At 42.3% G+C, this 17343-nt stretch overlaps 1 protein-coding gene across 1 annotated transcript in view; it reads left to right on the forward strand.

Moving 5' to 3' along the window:
• Positions 1–413: 413 nt before the first annotated feature.
• The window catches only part of COL17A1 (collagen type XVII alpha 1 chain), a 37148-nt gene continuing 20218 nt past the window's right edge, over positions 414–17343 (forward strand). Inside the window, exons 1-16 of the mRNA XM_063163259.1 lie at positions 414–650; positions 5038–5103; positions 5776–5820; positions 6628–6726; positions 8574–8711; positions 9066–9113; positions 10041–10076; positions 11679–11726; positions 12048–12191; positions 13375–13518; positions 14224–14295; positions 14697–14780; positions 15116–15181; positions 16133–16294; positions 16657–16746; positions 16886–16930. Of these exons, the coding sequence (XP_063019329.1) occupies positions 5049–5103; positions 5776–5820; positions 6628–6726; positions 8574–8711; positions 9066–9113; positions 10041–10076; positions 11679–11726; positions 12048–12191; positions 13375–13518; positions 14224–14295; positions 14697–14780; positions 15116–15181; positions 16133–16294; positions 16657–16746; positions 16886–16930 (1276 nt within the window). The 5' untranslated portion in view covers positions 414–650; positions 5038–5048. The remainder of the gene's footprint in view (positions 651–5037; positions 5104–5775; positions 5821–6627; positions 6727–8573; positions 8712–9065; positions 9114–10040; positions 10077–11678; positions 11727–12047; positions 12192–13374; positions 13519–14223; positions 14296–14696; positions 14781–15115; positions 15182–16132; positions 16295–16656; positions 16747–16885; positions 16931–17343) is intronic.

Raw genomic sequence — 17343 nt, forward strand, 5'->3', positions numbered from 1 at the left:
TACTTATTAATATTGCTTCTTCTGAACAGAGATAAATATCTGTGGGGTTGGCAAAACACTTCAGATCCCTGATTTAAGTTGTTTTCAGCCAGTTTGTCATAGCTGGTACTTTAGCCTGCTGTATTTGCAAGCAGCAGAATATGCTTAACTTGCAGGCAGCTTTGCAGTGGCATCAGCAAGTGCTGTGTAATTTCCTGCAAGAAAATTCCCAAACAGATATTAGATCATGTATCAGAAAGTACTGCTAGACCTGTTCACATTCCCTGGCATAAGCCTTTATACCTTTGGGATCTTAATAGTTAATCTACCTGAGCGAATAGGAAGGAGCATTTTTACTTTCAATAAAGTTTGATTCCTGGAGGCAGATCTTTTTTTTCAGTGAGTGTCAGATAATTTGAAGGTTAGGGTGAGGCAGGAAACCACGACACGCCTTTGTTGGGACTTGTATAAGAGCACGGGAATAGAAAAGCAAAAGAAGGGCGAGAATAAAACAGGAGAAATAAAGAAGAGGTGAACATTTTTGGATGATCACTCAGGTTCCACACACCTTTGGAAGGACATGATATAAAGTGCAGGTGGCAAATTTTTGATAGAAGGGAAGCAGTTAAGGAGAAAAAAAGATTTTCATTTCAGTAACCAAAGCACTGCAGGTAAGTTACATTACTAGAAAAAAAGAGGCAGAAAAAGGTATCCTTTATTTTGTCTTCCAGATTCCTTTAAGAACAAGGCTGACTTTTCAGACAGGATAAAGCAGGTGTTACATTTTTATATGGGGAATACAATATAAAAACAAGTTTGCTTAAGGGCTGGATCATTGTGGGTTTCTCTTTGTCAGTGAAAACTACTCATTTGAAGTGAGTATCCAGTGAAAGGAGTTTACCTGCTGGGAGAAACGAAGTGTGAAGCCAAGTTATGGATACATTGTTAATGTGTTTTGTGAAACGACTGCAAAATCGATAAAGTTTAGCTGAATTTTTCTGTTACATAAGGGTACCAGCACGGTGAAATGCAGATCATCTGTTGGCTGTTTTTAAAAGTGAGCAGAGCTGGAATATGCTAGAGGAGTAGTGATTGTAAATTGGAGCTTCAGATGTTGGGTGCAGGGTGTAATATTAAGGAATAAATCTCTAGTTGTGAGAATACCTAGAGCTGCTTCTGACTGAAAGTTTGTGTTGCCATGGGCAAATTACTTTGTCTCAAAGAAGTGAGCTTGTTATCAGCAGTGACTCATTGATTGTGTATTTTGTGCTGTATTTTTCTCATGAAGATTATGAGGTGTTTTGGTCACAGTAAGTCAGAAGAGTATGATTTGAGAATCAGTTTGAATCCTTTCTACAGCAAGTCCAGCAGTTTGACTGTAGTGGCATAAAGTAAAAGATTTGCCTTTTTCTGTCTTTAGACTGACTTGAATGACTTTAGAGAAGGTGCTTTTCCATGACTAGTTGCTTCATGTGTGAAATGATGACAGCAGATCTGTCCCATTCTGCAAACACTTTTTTCATTAATACCAACCAGATTGTCTCCTTTTCTGTGACAGAGCCAAGAAGTTGGTGCAGGTCAGAATGGCCTATTTCTTTTTCAGCAGCACAGTTAAGTAGAGATGGCAAGGGCACATTTTTGAAAGGAAAGGTGTCTGGCAGAGCAGAGTGAAGTCTGGGCAGTGCTGTTGCTTGTGCTCTGAGATGTGAGCACATATTGGTGTCAAAGAAGCCAGGACAGGCTGCAGGGAGGGCACAATTTGGTTCGTACAGCATGACCAACCTTTGGCTGGGCATCTAACCTGCTTCCCTGGCATTTGCATCATTTCAGCCTACAAAATCAGCAGATTTGGAAGAATGATTTGCTTTATTCAATTCTGACTGTGTTGGTTTTGATAAAATGACTTGAAAGTAACAGCTTTTAGAGCAGGACAAGAAGATCAAATTCCCAGTCTGTGGGATCAAAAGAGATAAGGGATCATTTTTAACCAGTTTTAGTTCCAGGCCAGCGGCAGGAAAAGTCTTGGTTAAGAGGAAGGGGCACCTAAAAGACAAGTGATATGGTAGGAGGCATAGTCAGTAGTATCATTTGGAGACATCTGCTGAGTGTCAGAGTATTTATGATCAAAAGGTTCTGCTGACATTAAATATTATTAATCTCAGCACCTGCAGGTGCCTCTTTCTCCTAATGGAGTGTCTCACAGCAGGAACCTCTGGAGAGAGGAGAGGGCTGAAAGGATGTGCTGTGAGTACAACAGCATTGTGAGATGAAAACTGAGAGATCATTGTGGAGGGATCAAAGTATCTGAAATGTGCTTGCTTTTATTTTTCCACCAAAGGACACCTTTGTGGTTATTCCACTCCCCTTTGAAAGATATCAGTAATAAACTTTATTACCATTGCACACAATACCTAGATTCTAAAATGATAAGAGAGGATTGAATGTCCAGTCTCAGAACAGCTTAGTGTCCTTGCCAGTGTTACACTGCAGCAAAGTGAAACAGGGGATGCAAGAGTTACCCTGCATTGTCAGGCTTTTGTGGAAAGCACAGATCTGAGCACATCTGGCAGTGCTGGGCAGTTGTTACTGTCCTGCTTTCAATGCTGTACAGAGAAGAAGCAGCCTGCACAAGTGTGCCAGTGCCACTCCTCTCCTGGTTCTGAGTGCCAACAATGGCTGCAAGTTCTGGGTTTCTGTGGGTGCCACAAGCACACCACAGCCCCTGGCTTATGTAGAAGGGGCCATAGTGTTGCTGCCTTACCTTCCTGCACTGTTTGAGTGACTCCACAAGTTGCTGCTTGTTGCTCTGAGATGACTGCAGATGACTTCTCTGATTCAACAGCGCTGTTGCTGTGGCACAGACATAGCCCCCAGCTATGCCTTTGTGACTCCAGAGAGGAGCCTGGGAGATGAGTCAGGCCTGGCAGGCAATGGAAATGCAGCACAGTCAGTCTGCTGGCATCCATGTGCCAAGCACACATGCAAAGGCACTGTGTGCTGGGGTTGGACTGTGGCACACATGGCTCCAAAAATGGACTTTAAACTTCGTTTTTTTCATAATTCATATCACAGCAAGATACTTTCCTTTCTCAAGGGAGGGCAAAGATGCAGAAGATGCATTCACTCCATGGCCTCTTCCAGCACCCATAACCAGCACCACCTCCCAACAGCAGAGAGAAAGTGTTGCTCTACAAAGCAGTAGGAAAGCAGTTTCCAAATACAATTTGTGCCCCTTGCCAAAAACACTGATAAAGCCAACAGTGCTGACATCTAGACAGCAGCTTCCAGCATCTGTTTTTAGGGAGAGAGCTTGAAAGATGCTTCTACTGTTGATGCAGTAAGGAAGAGTTACAGAGATAATGCATTTTCCTGGAGTGAATGACCAGAAACCCTTCTGTTGCAGGGGACTCTTACCCTGCTGGAGGAGGAACTCTCCTAATGCATGTAGATCAAGCCTTGCATGTGTGTTGGGATCAACACCCTGGAAAATCCCTTGGAAATCCCTAATGTTAGCAAGCATCCTGCTGCCACCAGCTTGTGTCGGGACTTGGATGTGGCCTCAGGAGCTCCACTTACAGAGCTGTTAGACAAGCTCAGGGTCAGCAGTGCAGAGTGAGGGCTGTGGGCTCTGTGGTGTTCTCTGCAAAGTGCAGATGAGTCTCTCATGGGGGCTGAAGTGGCTTGCCTGGCACTGTGCCTTCTCCACTCAAATTGTTCCTGTCAGCTCTGGGAATAGCAGGAGCTGGTTAAGGACAGAATTAATCTGAATGTTGAATATTCCTGCAGATTCTCTGCTGCATCTTGCCTTGTGTCAGTGTTTATGCTTGGGCAGTACAAGTGTAACATCAAGGGGGCTGCAGTTTACAGAAGAGCAAATGGAATCATGAGGATCAAACTCACATCTAACAGAACTGGGGGACATGGTCTTGGCTTCTGCATCAAGCTGGCCTTTAAAACTTGGAAGGGATTTTGCCCGAAGTTTTTTTAGACTCAGCCTCTTAAATTTGTCTGTTTTGGTACAGCTGGGCCTTCAGTTTAAAGGAGGAAACTTCAAATCCAGTGAAGAGTTTTGGCCTATGGTGAGCTTGTGTGTAAATTAAAATATCTTCCTTCTCATTGTTTGTGGCTGCACAAGATGAAATGTTATCTTAGCAAGACTAGGAGTGAGCAATTGTGTGGTTCCTTCTGACAGAAGTGTTTTCTCTTCTAGATGATGTCTCTTTTTCACAATCATGTTTTTTTTGTGGCAGACAGTCATACCTTGGGTAGAGATTATAATTTTGACTAGAGAGGAATCCAGGTAATGAAAAAGAATGTACACAGCATTCACAGCTTCAGTTCCAGCACTGTGTAGACTGACCTGAACTGGCATTAAAGTAGATAAGATTCCAGAGCCACAGACAGGGTCTCCAAACTGTTGCTGCACTACCTGTAAAACAAGGTAAAGCACTTCCTACCTTAAGTTCCTTGCTGCCAAAAATAGGCAGTTCAAAGGCACCTCTGGTGTTTTTTCTGCTTTGCACTATTATGCACTATTTCTCTTAGCAGAGCAGCAGTATTTCTGCTGAAGCTTTTCTGGCAGTACTGGCAGGGTGCAGGGAGCTTACTCTTGCAGCTTTGCCTGCTCAGTTAATCCTGCACTGTTGAGTCTTGCCCAGAACAGATGTGTGGGAGTAGTGTTTTGATCCACTGGTTTTCATCAAACCTTTATAGGGGTGCAGCTGGAGACCATAATGTACTGTAATCTGGTTATAAATCCAGGTCTAAACTCCATCACTGGGTGGATTTGCTTCAAGTGCCTCTATCTCACCTGTTGGCTTTACAGCCCCTCCTGGTGTTTCAGCTCTGCTGCCTTGTGCAGCATCCAGTGTTGTAGGTGGCAGTCCATCTGTAATAATCACATGGCTCTGGAAGGGCTCTGTAAACTCCCTGGCACAGACATCTTCCAGGCAGTCTAGTCCCCATCCAAAGTGAGGAAAGTGGTGGAATTTGTGGGGAGCTGTTGTCATTTCTTACTCTTCACAGAGCTCTGAGTGCTGTCCCTCTGTTTTCCCTGCAGTGGCAATGATATGGATTCTGTAACAAAGAAAACGAGGCAAGATGGATCTGAAGTAACTGAAAGACGTAAGGAGGAGATTTTTAATTTTTACATCACACCCAAAAAGCCAAGAAGTGAATGGCCATTTCTGTAAGGGATTAAATGCTGACCAGTGGTCCAGAACTAAATTCTATTCTTGGCCCTGGAGTCTGTGTTGAAGTCAAAATAAGGAATAGAATGTGCCAAGGTTAGACATTTAGAGATGTGTATCATGACCTGATTGTTTAACCAGATGATTTCCCTGTGGTAGCATTTCTAACCAGTAGTGCAGACTTTGGGATACGACTCCTACCTCTGGTATCAATGCCCTGGGTGGCCTAGAAATTGTCAGGTGGCTTTGTGTAAAACTGGTCAATTTTCTACTGACCTTATGAGAATTAAGAAGTGTGGGCTTTGCTGTTACAGCAATGGCTGCGGTTCAGAAGCGCCCAGAAATTTTACAGGGATCTCGTACAGAAAAATATCTTTCATGGCAGTAATGTTCTTATTCAGAGCTAGAAAGACCAGCAAAGAAACACAGCATTGTGTGATAATGAGCCTACAGCTACAGCCCCAGGCAGTGTTGTCCTTAGGGACTTTTATTTAAATGAGTCAATCTTCTTTGAACAAGTCATGCTTTTGCATGGAGAATAGGTAGAACATTGATCCAGTTTGGCTCTATTAACATGCCATTAATTCTGCATCCTTTCTTCCCTCAGTTATTACAGAGACTGTAACCACAAGACTGACATCCTTGCCACCCAGTAAGTAATTCTCAGTCATTGCATTTGCTTGATGTTCTGTTATTCATGCTATTTATTTGTCTGCATTATTTCCATTATGTCCATAAATTCCTGGCTGCAGCAGATCTCAGTGCATAAAGATCTGCACCCAAATAATGCAATTTTCAGAAATGTCTTTCTCTCAAGACACTTGTTACTGGAGAGGAGTAGTATTTGAGGACCTGTCTGGGTATTGTCAGAAACAAAGCCACATACTCTACTAAGGCTAGAAGACCAGACTCTGCAAAGATTTAAGTCCAGATATAGGGTCTCTAGTGGTGATTGTCTCTTGGGAAGAAGGACCAAAAGTGATGGGTCTGCAAGTTCCACTGCTGGGGCTGCAGTGTATTAGTTCCCTGTCATCACCCAATTGGCAACAGTGAGTGAATCTTTTCAGTAATATCAAAAGTCACAGGACATTTCTACCTCTGCAGAGAAGTACAAGCTCCAAATAGGGAAGAATCCTCCACACTCTTTATCCCACCATATCCTTGATTAGTTTGCTGCAGCTGAGTTGGCAAGGAATTGCATTATCATCTTATTTATGATGAGGGTCAGTCTGTGTACGAAGCAAGACTTGACTACAGACCTGCTGGCTGTGGAGTGTGAATGCTTGTCTGCTCTGCCAAGACACTTCCCTGTACTTCTGATCTCTCACCAGATGTGAAGCTGTACTTATAACTGAGTGTATGGACAACTTTGGGTCCCTCCTGCCTTCTCTTGCAGTGTCCTTGCTCCTCCTGTCTCCTGCCTGGAGAGAATGTCTCATTTTGTGCTCATCTCTTTCAGAAGGAGGGAGCAGCAGTGGGCTCAAAACATCATCCCACGCTGGAGGGAGTGGAGTGGAAAAGCGGTCGTACACCCATGGAAGCAGCCATGTGACCTCAAGTAAGGAAGGAATCACTGCCCAGTAGGAGAAAGAGAGCAAAGGCAGCAGAAATGGGCTGGGGAGATTCAAGGCAGGGAAGTAGGGTGAGCCAGGGGCAAGGAAAACAGGAGTTATGAAAGTAGAAGTGCCAAATGCATACCTAAAGCAAAGATATTCCTTCCCTAAAATTGAGTTTAAGAATGGGTGAGTAAATGGCAAAATCCCATTTCCACAGGGAAAACTTAATTTCAGGAGAACAACAACAAAAAATTTCATTCCTACTGTTTTTAAGAAGTCATCCAGAAACTGAATTTCCCTTCTTTTAGTTTTTCCAAATCACAGTCTTTCTGACAATTTTTCTTCTAACGACAGTTTTGATTAATCTTTTTGTTGATCTTGCTGAAGGTAGAATATTATTAAAGAAATTCCTAGAAAATGTTTTCTTAGGTTAGTGTGCCCATGGCTTTAGCACTTTGAACACTTTGCCAGATTTTCTGGATGTGCTAAATCATTGTGTGCTGCCTACTCTGTAAAACCATTTCTTTAACAACATTCTTTGCACAGCTCTTAGATTGTCATAGCAAAGGCTTCTAAAGACTGAGATTCCTAGCCAGGTACCTGGCACACTTCTCTGTCCCCAGAGGGGCTGATTGTAAAATTCTCCTTATGGAAAACATTCTCTGTGCTCCAAGGGAGCTGACAAACCAAAGGGAGTGAAGTGCACTTTGGAAGCTCAAGGGGAGAGTTAGCCATACCAAAGAGATCTGACAGACACCTGCATGCCAGTTAAAGGCCAGAGTGTGGAATCTCTTTGCCTCAGGGCACAAGTGAAGTAACTCCACTGCAGATGTTGGGCTAATTGTCTGGACTGGCATCAATGTGAGAACTGAATCCAGTCCTGCAAACTCAGAGGACCATGCAGGATTACCATCTTCTTTTTTTCAGTATGTGGAAAAAGAGAAAATAACCTGAACTTCAGAGATACTGATCTCTTGAAGTTTCAGAGAGCATTCTGTAGTCTCTTCTTTCCCATTTTCTTGCAGAATGCCTCTAACAGAGGCCTACTTGGCACAGTAGTTCTTTCTGCTGAATTAAATGGAAAAGTTACAGAACAAAACAGGTCCTCTTAGAGGGGAAGTTGGCATGAAAACACTGTTGAGATCAAAAGGACACACTTTTTGTAGGGATGGGTAAACAATCCCTTTGTGCTGCAGCCTGATCATACTCCAGCATTAGATTTTGTGCAAGAGTATGAACACAGTAATTATGCCTTGCCTCAGTTCCTTCTCCACAGCCCTGATGTGAATTAGGAGGGAAATTGTTTCTTCTGCCTACATATAACAGGTACTAATAATGTCCAGACTGTCTTGGGCATGACACACACCTCAGTCACTTCTCCAGAAAGTGGATTAAGTGGGAGTGTGGTTTCCATTATCTCATAATCTGCATCCTTCAGCACTTTGAGTTTGGTTTAACAGTCTCCCAGTTTTTGTAGCCTATGTCATGTAATGCTTGAATTTAACAAATGAATTTATATCCTTACCAAAACTCAGCATCATCCAGAGCTAAATTTGTTCCTGCTCAGGGGAGATGGTTCCCTATTACCCTAGGCCAGAACCTGGTTTCATACAAATCATTGACAAGATTTGCTTTGAAATAAATACACAGTTGTACACAGTGATAAACAATACTCCTCTCTGCCCTGAATGCTGAGGACAGCCAGAGTTAGACACTGATATTGTTCTTGTCCATCTCTAGTGCAAATTTGTCCAGCTCAGAATATATTAACATAAAGCACCTAGGGCATCCAGAGTGTACTGCCAGGACTTCTCTTCCATTTGCTGAGGGTGTTTTGTTTTGGCCATAGGTGGAAGTGGTAGACTGAATTCAACATCATCATCCTCCAGCTACAGACAAGCCCAGTCTCCCAGCTCCACTCTCACCAAATCACCTGGCTCAACATTTGAAAGGAAAACCTATGTCAGCCGCCATGCAGCATATGAAGGTATCACAGAACATGCCATAGGAGGGAGGCAGCGTGCAGTGCCCTCTGAGGTCACATTAGTGCAGAATTGTCCCCAGTCCCCTTGTGGTTTTCTTAGGAAATAAACTGTCAGGGACACAATTTAATGATTAAGTCCTATCTATCCTAGGAGTAATGCTCATTCCTAAAAGGAGTTGTGGCATATTCTTGTTGAAAGACATTAGTAGCTCTTTCATGTGAAATCTGAATAGCTCTTTTTTTTTAATGGAAATGTTTTCTGCCCACTGAGATTAAATAGTTGCCAGGAAGTCATGTTTTGAAAGCTTTTAATAATCTTGTACAAAGTATGAATGAACATTTTTCTGTTCTTTGCAGGGAGCTCCAGTGCCAACTCTTCTCCTGAGTTTCCCAGAAAAGATTTCGGTATGTCCTTTTTAGAGCTGCTCCTCTGAATGTTATGGCAAGGTCATGTGAGTTGATGACCATAAGGGCTTTTTGCACATTCCTGTATCCTGCTCTACCTTTGCTACCTCTGTATTGGGCCATCATGCAGCTTCTTCACAGGATTTATGTGGGATTTACATTAACAGCTGAAAGTCAGGTCTCTAGCTGATCATATTCAAACAGATAGTGAATACTGTGTATCTGCTACTCTCAGCTGCTTTTGTGATGCTCCCTGTATGATATAGGACATGGACAGGAAAAGACAGACATGGGATGCTTCACAGCATTCCCTTCACCCTTCCAGAATAGCTCAGAGAACAGCTGCAAGCAGGAAAGTCCAGACTCTTGGGATTTTGAGACATTGCTGGATATACTTTTCCAGTAGCTCATTTCTAGACTTCATCAAGTGCATATGGAGAAATGAAGTGGCTATCAAGTGATATATTTACACTAAACACTGTCAGCAGGTATTATCTTGCCCTGTCCAAAGTCTGAGCTGCTGATTTTACTCAGTGAAGTAGTGAAACATTATGATCAGGTCACCTTTTGGCTCATAGAGAAGGCAGGGTTTCACAATCTCCAGCATTGGTCAGTGGGATCAACAGGCCTCTTAGGTTCCTTTTGGCCATTTGAAATGTGACATCACTGTCTATAAACAGCATTTCCCTGTATTAAAAGAAACAGCATCTGGTCCAAAAAGGCTAAAAGTGCTGCTGATTCTTTAAAATACCTTATGGTCTAAAGGGGGCCTGATAAAATCTCTTAATGGTTCAGTTCTTCCAGCTGTGCTCCAAGAAAAGTTACTGCCTGAATGTAAGCACACTGAGCAAAGATCAGTGTGCTGATTTTCAGAGGTGTCACAGGCAGTAAAGACTAATACAGCTTTTCTCTCATTGCTGTTCACAGCATCTGCCTCTACGAGAGGGAGAAGCCAAAGTCGAGGTGAGTGATTCTGTTCTTTGAGAAGCCTCCTTTTTTCAGTCCAGCATAATTCAGGTGTGTTAAATAGACCTATTCTTGAGCTGGAATCCACCAGTTTAAGTGTGGAGCAGTCAGATGAGGTACATGGATCTGCACCACTTCAGATGTGAGCCATGAATCTGTAAGCAGTTGTTTAAACAAGCTTAGTGTAAAAATTGACCTTAGTGAACGTCATGGTAGTTCAGACTGTGTCAGAAAGGAAGATATTCTTGGAAACCTGGATGTCTGAGAACATGGTCTTCCATGTTGTCTGTTCACTACAATAGCCTTAGTCCATCCATGCTCTGGGACCAGCCTCTGACATATTTACAGTAATTGCATTCATGCTTCTCCTACTGTGATCTCTCTTGCAAACCATAAAGCCATACCCTGAAATAATTTCCTGCTGATAGTAGAGAGATGGTGAGGAAATTGCAGACTTACTGTGATCTGTAGCCAGCTCACTGTAAAACTGTGCATTGTTTAAATCATTCAGCTCTTCTAATAATTTATTAACAGTGTTGGGGAAAGAAGGATTCTCTTGGTCTCCAAGAATGTAGTATCTGTTTCCAGTTGCTTGAAGAGGACACTATAATGTCACTTTATTCAAGTTAATTTTAGCAGTGGGTATAAATCACAGCATGGTCTTGCACAGTCCTCCTGGAGAGTGTCACATTCCCAATTATTCTGCCTCAGATCATCACAGTCTCCTCTAGCACACTACATACCTGAACTCCCAGCAGAACTAGGCCATGCATAATAAAGTAGACACCAGAGAATCAGGTCCAGCTTCTCATATTACTTCAGAAAATAATTCCAATCCATCATCTTCTCCACATGAATGCCAAGATAGTATTTCTTTTCTAGTGCATGCACTGTCAGATTTCATCATGAGGAGCATGTATCACATGTTCTGGCTGACCACTTTGCTTGTGGGAGGCAAGTTTAAAGGTTTACCCTAGCCAAATCACATTAACTGTGTAGTTTCTTGTGCTGGACAGTAAAGGTCCAGTAAAAGTAAGGCAATAGCATTGAGTACCTGGTGGGAATGTTGGCTGAAAACTGGGCTGGTTACTTTCAGTGAGCTGAAAGAGAAGTCAGTAAGTAGCAAGAGACTGAATCATACAGCCCACTGTAGAGATGTCAGTTGTAGCCAAGAGGTAGTAGGGAATTTATGTATTTACTAAACATCTTTTGGCTCTCTAATTTTTTTGTTCAGAGGGAAAATGAAAATAATATTTGTGATGAGTGGAAACATCAGTGTGATTGAGGACTGCATAATTAGACCTTCTGTATATCTGACAGTAGCAACATTATTGACTTCATCAGAGGCCATCAATGAGTGAAATATAATTCCCTGGAATTTAAAGCAGCAAAATGTGACCCCAAAACAAAAAGTTGCCCAAGCCCATTTGATACCAATTTGCATGGACCATGAGTACTGCTCAGATTAAGCAGTCAGACAGCAAGGTGGAACATAGACAGCAAGAAGGAAGGAATTCACTTCAGCCTAAGGTTTCATTCCCAGCCCAGGGTACAAATGAATCTCTCTCCATATTCATGATCTGCTTTTTATCTTCCCAGAGAGTGAAATACGAGTCCGACTGCAAAGTGCATCTCCCTCTGGCAGATGTAAGTTATTCCAGGGGTATTGGGGATAAGGTAGAGGGTATTGCTGCTAGGGTTATGACTTTTCCTGTTAAAAACATTAATTTGAGTCCCTTTTCTGGACAAGGAAGCATGCTGTGGGTTAAGTGATGCTCTTGCAAATATGTAAAATGGTCCTTAGTCCCAGAAACATCCTCTAGAGCTTTGTCATTAGGTCCCCCCCCCCCAGAAAGTAACAACTTCATAGACATGCAGATAAATTCCACTGAACTATTTAGAACCAGAGCAGGATTACAATGAAACACTGGCTTTTGTGTGACTCTGGACATTTGCTTTTCCTGCTAGGGACAGAGTTGGATGATGTGAAACGTTTGCTGAAGGGAAGTCGATCTGCCAGCTGCAGCCCTACTCGGTCATCATCCGGTACCCTCCCGATACCGAAAAAGGCCGTGGTGGAGACAAAGATGGTCACTGAGAGCTCTCAGTCAGGTACTTGGCATTAGCAATGTTGCACTCATTCCAAACAGCATTTGCCATAAAAAGTACTCAGTTGTTAAGAATATTCAGATAAGAATACATGGTGTTCCTGTACAGAAAAAGGGTCAGAATGCTGAAAGACTGTCCAGGTATTGCTGTAACAAGAGCCATCTTGGGTGTCTTCATAGGGACTAGTCTAATTTCCAAATAAATGAGTCCATTCTTTCTGCCACCAGTTTCAATTCAGAGGTATTTCTAGCAGAGATAAGAGCTCTAAGTAAATGTGTCTGAGAGTGATTTGATCTCTTATCTCCAAGTGAGACAGAGAGATAGGACTGAAGACAACATTTCAGTGAGTGATTTATTAGCCATTCCATTTCATAATAACTCATCAGGAACTGCATGAGAAGACAAGGGAGAATGGCTTCAAACTGAAAGAGAGCAGACTTTAATAGATGTTAGGAAGAAATTCTTTACTTTGAGAGTGATGAGGCACTGGCACAGGTTGCCCAGAGAAGTTGTGGATACCCCATCACTGGAAGTGTTCCAGGCCAGAATGGATGAGACTTTCAACAACTTGGTCTAGTACAAGGTGTCTCTACCTATAGCAGGAGGTTGGAACTAGATGATCCTTGAGGTCCCTTTAATCCCAAACCATTCTGTGATTCTATAACTGAAGTGGTACTTAAAATACTACAACCTTTTTTACTTATTTATACACCTCACAACAGGGCTTGAGGATTCCATAGTCTTCCATCAATGTCTAAAAACAATATCTTTTGTCTTACTCAGAGCTCCAATCCTGTCTAAAATAGAATTTTAGTCCAGTACACTAGTGAACCAATCAGAGACATGTGGGAAGCAGAAGCCATACATCCCATGGCGATTTATTAATGGAGTGGCAGACTGGGATGGTTTATTCTGGTACCATACCATCTATGAGCAATGAAATCTCTTCAAGGTGTTCTGTGAATGATCATGCTATCAGGTCAATCTGTATTCCATTGGTTAAAATTTGTGTGGGCTGTAATTAGCTGATGTTTGAGGTCAGTTATGCCATGCTAACCTGGAGTCATTGGGTTGACTCTACAAGGGTAATTGAAATGTAAGTTGTTTGCCCTATAAACCTGCAGTGTATGTTAAGCCACAAGCCTGGCCTTGTTGAAAACCACTTCTGTCTGCTTGGTTTTTTCAGTGTCAGGGACATATGACACAACCATCCTGAATACTGCCCTCCCTTCATACATGTGGTCATCCACTCTGCCTGCTGGGTCTTCCCTTGGTGGATACCATAACAGCTCTTCCTTGATCAATGCCATGTCTCACTCTACAGGATCAGGTATGCTCCCTGGATTGCCCAGGTTTGAAGGATGGAACTATCCTGAAACTGGGTCAAAAGCAGGTTTTTTTGCACAGTACAAGCTAAAATGATGGAATAATCAAAATGGCAAGGGATATGCTTGAATTTTCTCTGGTTTTCTGTCATTTGGTGCTCTCTGCTTCTACACTTAATCTATCTCAAAATCCTTCTGTGTGAGATTTATTGTCCTGGCTCTGTGACTGTCATTAAATTTTGATGTCATCTTTATAAAAGAGGTCAACCTCACATTCCCTATAAAAACCAGTTTAGATTCAAACTAATGTTGGATTATCCTGGCCCGTTGTAAGAATGGCTCATATACTAAAGATATTACAAGTAAGCTTTGTGTGTTCTTACACCTGGTGAGGCCCATTTCTAAATGCCAGGGATTCCACATTCCCCAGTTGCAGAGAAAAACCACAAGAAGCTTTATGATGAAATATTATTTAAAGCTTTACTTTCTCTCACTGTCACATGATCTCATCTTGTCTGAGGCAGGATTTTTTGCCTGTGTCAGTTCAGTAAAAGGGTGATTATTATTATTGTCAAGATTTTTCCTCTGTGCAATTATTGTGCATTATCATTAGTTGCATTTCCAAGTTGACTCTTAATTTCTGGGACTGTGCCATTGACCTTTGGGTGCTAGATTTGAGAGCAGTAATAACATTTCACTTCTTTTTGCAGTTTTTGGTGTTCCAAATAACCTGGCTCCCAGCAATCATACTCTGAATGCGGGCCTGAGCTCTTCCTCTACAGGTCAGATTTTTCTTCCCTTCACACTTTGACAGCACTGCATTTCTGGCACTGACAACTACAGTGCAATAATACCAGTTTCTCTCCTATTCCTCATCTGAGTGTCAGCAGCTCTTTGCCCCACCTGCAGAAATGTCCATGCAGCCAAGAGAGCTCACAATGTAACTCGAGATAATGTTTTAAAATGGTTGCCATGATTGTCCTGAGCCAACAATAACAATACAGCCAGGTGAACTAAGTTACAAGACATTTTGTTGTAAGGCCTGTGGTGCCTCCAGAAAGCTGGTGAAATTTGTTGGGAGAGGTCATTATTTTTGTGTCACTGGTTTTGTTTGGGTTTTAACCAGAATGCCACCTGCACTGCAGGACTCATATAACTCTCATTGCAATGCTTTTCTTTGCAGTATTTGGAGTTCAAAACAACCTGTCTCCAAGCTCTTCTTCTGCAACCCAGAATGCTACAGCAGTCTCTGCAAGTCAGCAACAAAGTAAGCCTAGAGAAAGTGTGAGGGTCACCAATGTGTGCTTCCTTCTCCCACCTGTTCTGTAGTGATTAGAAGGTTCATCTTGACAGAGGCCTCCTCATCATCTTCTTGTGTGGCACAGTGTGGTATGAAGAGATATTCAGGGACATTTCCTCTGCTGTGCATGTGCAGGAGCAGCTCCCAGTGCTGATGCACTAGAAATTTGCTTGCTGGGAAAACCCTTGGTTGTTTGAGTTGTCCTAGGAACACTGAATGAGAACAGATTTTCTAAATATTTTGATGTATGTAGATCCCTTGTTATCCTTCATCTCAGTCATTGTTGAATTTCTTCTTTGCAGCATATGGGATGAAGAACACTTCTCAGAGCAACACCATGGCAAGTACTGGTGTGTCTGCCTCAGCAGGTGAGTCTGTCATTCACAGGTGTTTAGGCATGGCCTCGTACAAGCACATCATAAAAATGAGTTAGAGACTCAGTAAGTGACACTCAGGTGCATAACTTGTCACTAGCCAAGTCTCCTACCAGTACCTTTCTGAAAAGAGAGTCAGAATCTAAGAATGAGCAAATGAACTGGTCTGATTCAGTTCTCTGCAATAATTTGGATTGTTTAATTCTGAGCTATTTCAGCTCAGGAAGCTGGATAGAAGATGACACGTGTGAAATTGTACTTTATTTGAAGCCAAAACATTTGCAATGTTGCTCTTAAAAATAATTTTTCAGTTGTACCAGTTTCAGCTTCAACCACTCAAAAATGAAGGAATTGACTTATACATGACCATAATATGTTTTTTAAATGAGAGAAGCCTTTTGTCTTTGAACAGTCAGGATTCATCCTTTCCAGTTCTTTTCTGCAATTCTGAGAGTTACAAACTGCACTTTTTTTTTTCTCTGTATGTAAAGAAAGCCAAGTTTGCCTTGTAATCCAAGGACTCCCAAAGACAAGGCTTAAAAATAGATGTAAAGACCACAGAAGTTATGATAACATTTCTAATAAAGGTTTACTCCAGGTTCTGCTAGAGTAGTGGAATGAGTTTCTCTGACTCCACAGGAAGTGTGCTTGAGGAGCAAAGAGCTCATTGAGCAAATCACTTCTACATATGATTGAATTCCAGATGTTCCCCATTTCTGGCAGCAGGGCCTCCCCAGCTAGTGAAATGCACATCTCCACAGAAACCTAATGACATGCACAGCTGTCCTGTTACCTTTAGTGGCCAGTGTCTTACAGGGCTCTTTTAGTACTGGCAACCCCAATCACAATGTGACCACCTGTTTTTATGAGCAGAAGTGATGTGGCTTGTAGTTATGGGCTCAATGGCCCTCATCTCCTCTCTACCATCTTTTACTAATATTGCAGGAGGAACTGCTGTGAGCTCCCAGGGAGATGACATTCTGCGCAAAGACTGCAAGTTCCTGCTGCTGGAGAAGGAGAAGGCACCTGCAAAGGAGATGGAGCTCTTGGTCATGACAAAGGACACTGGCAAAGTCTTTAATCCTTCTAACACTGGGCTTAGTGGAGGTAACGTTCCTCTTTCAGGACATGTGGTTATTTTGAGGGCAGAGAAACTGATCATAAGGGAAGTTCAATGTTCAGGGCACTACACCTAACTTGTACATCATACAAGAACCTCTGACAGGCAGGCAGCTTTTAACCATGCCAGCTGAAACCTGGCTCTGGCTTTTGCTTTTGAAGCTCCAGAGTGTGCCTTGGGATATTTCACAAAGCTCAGGAGCTTTGAGAGAATAAAAACAAACTAGATATGGTTTAAACAGCAGAGCTATTGTGTCTTCCCAGGAAAAATCCACCTTTACCAATGAAAGAAGATTGGCCTGGTTTAACTTCTGGTGTAATGTTTCTAATTATATTCGGTTCCTGTTCAGGATCTTTTGGAGAAGACACTTTGAAGAAAGAGAAGCAGGGCTTTTCCTCCTCTTATACTACAGATACTGGCCTGAAATCAGATGCAAATGGTAAGAATTTGTTTCTGTGGAAGTGCAACACAACTTTCTCCTTCTGCCTCCATTACTACCTTTCCCTTTCAAGCCCACACTCTAAATTTTGTCATGCAGAGAAAGACTGGTAAAACTTCTTTTACTGTTGTTAAAACAGGAGGGCTGAAATCCATGCCAAAACGGGACAAAGAAACATATGCAGGTAAGTGATGCCACTCAGACTTTCATTGGAAGAAGCACCAAAGCACAGTACACAAAAAAGCAATTGTTCTTGAGGGACATGAGTGGTCTCTGAGCAATGAATCAGAGAGAGGGAGGGAATGTTCAGGAGGCTACCAGAGAAATTGGTAGCAGTGATTTGATTGTAAATAAGTGGGCAGTTGGGTTATTTTTGCATGACTAGAGAAAATCAGATAACTGACAATCCAGCTGCATCCTGCTACTGGGACAGATTTATGGGGAAGAGAGGGTCAGACAGACCATGCTGGCTATTGCTGTCATTTAGGGCTCAGATGTGTACAAAAAATTCGCACTCATGTGATCATGTTTTCCAGCTGTTATTTTAAAATACACTGAGTGTTTTTGTCCCCTGTTTGAATTCCTTTTGGAAATACT

Source organism: Melospiza melodia, chromosome 9 (assembly GCF_035770615.1).
Source record: "Melospiza melodia melodia isolate bMelMel2 chromosome 9, bMelMel2.pri, whole genome shotgun sequence".
NCBI classification, from domain to species: domain Eukaryota; kingdom Metazoa; phylum Chordata; class Aves; order Passeriformes; family Passerellidae; genus Melospiza; species Melospiza melodia.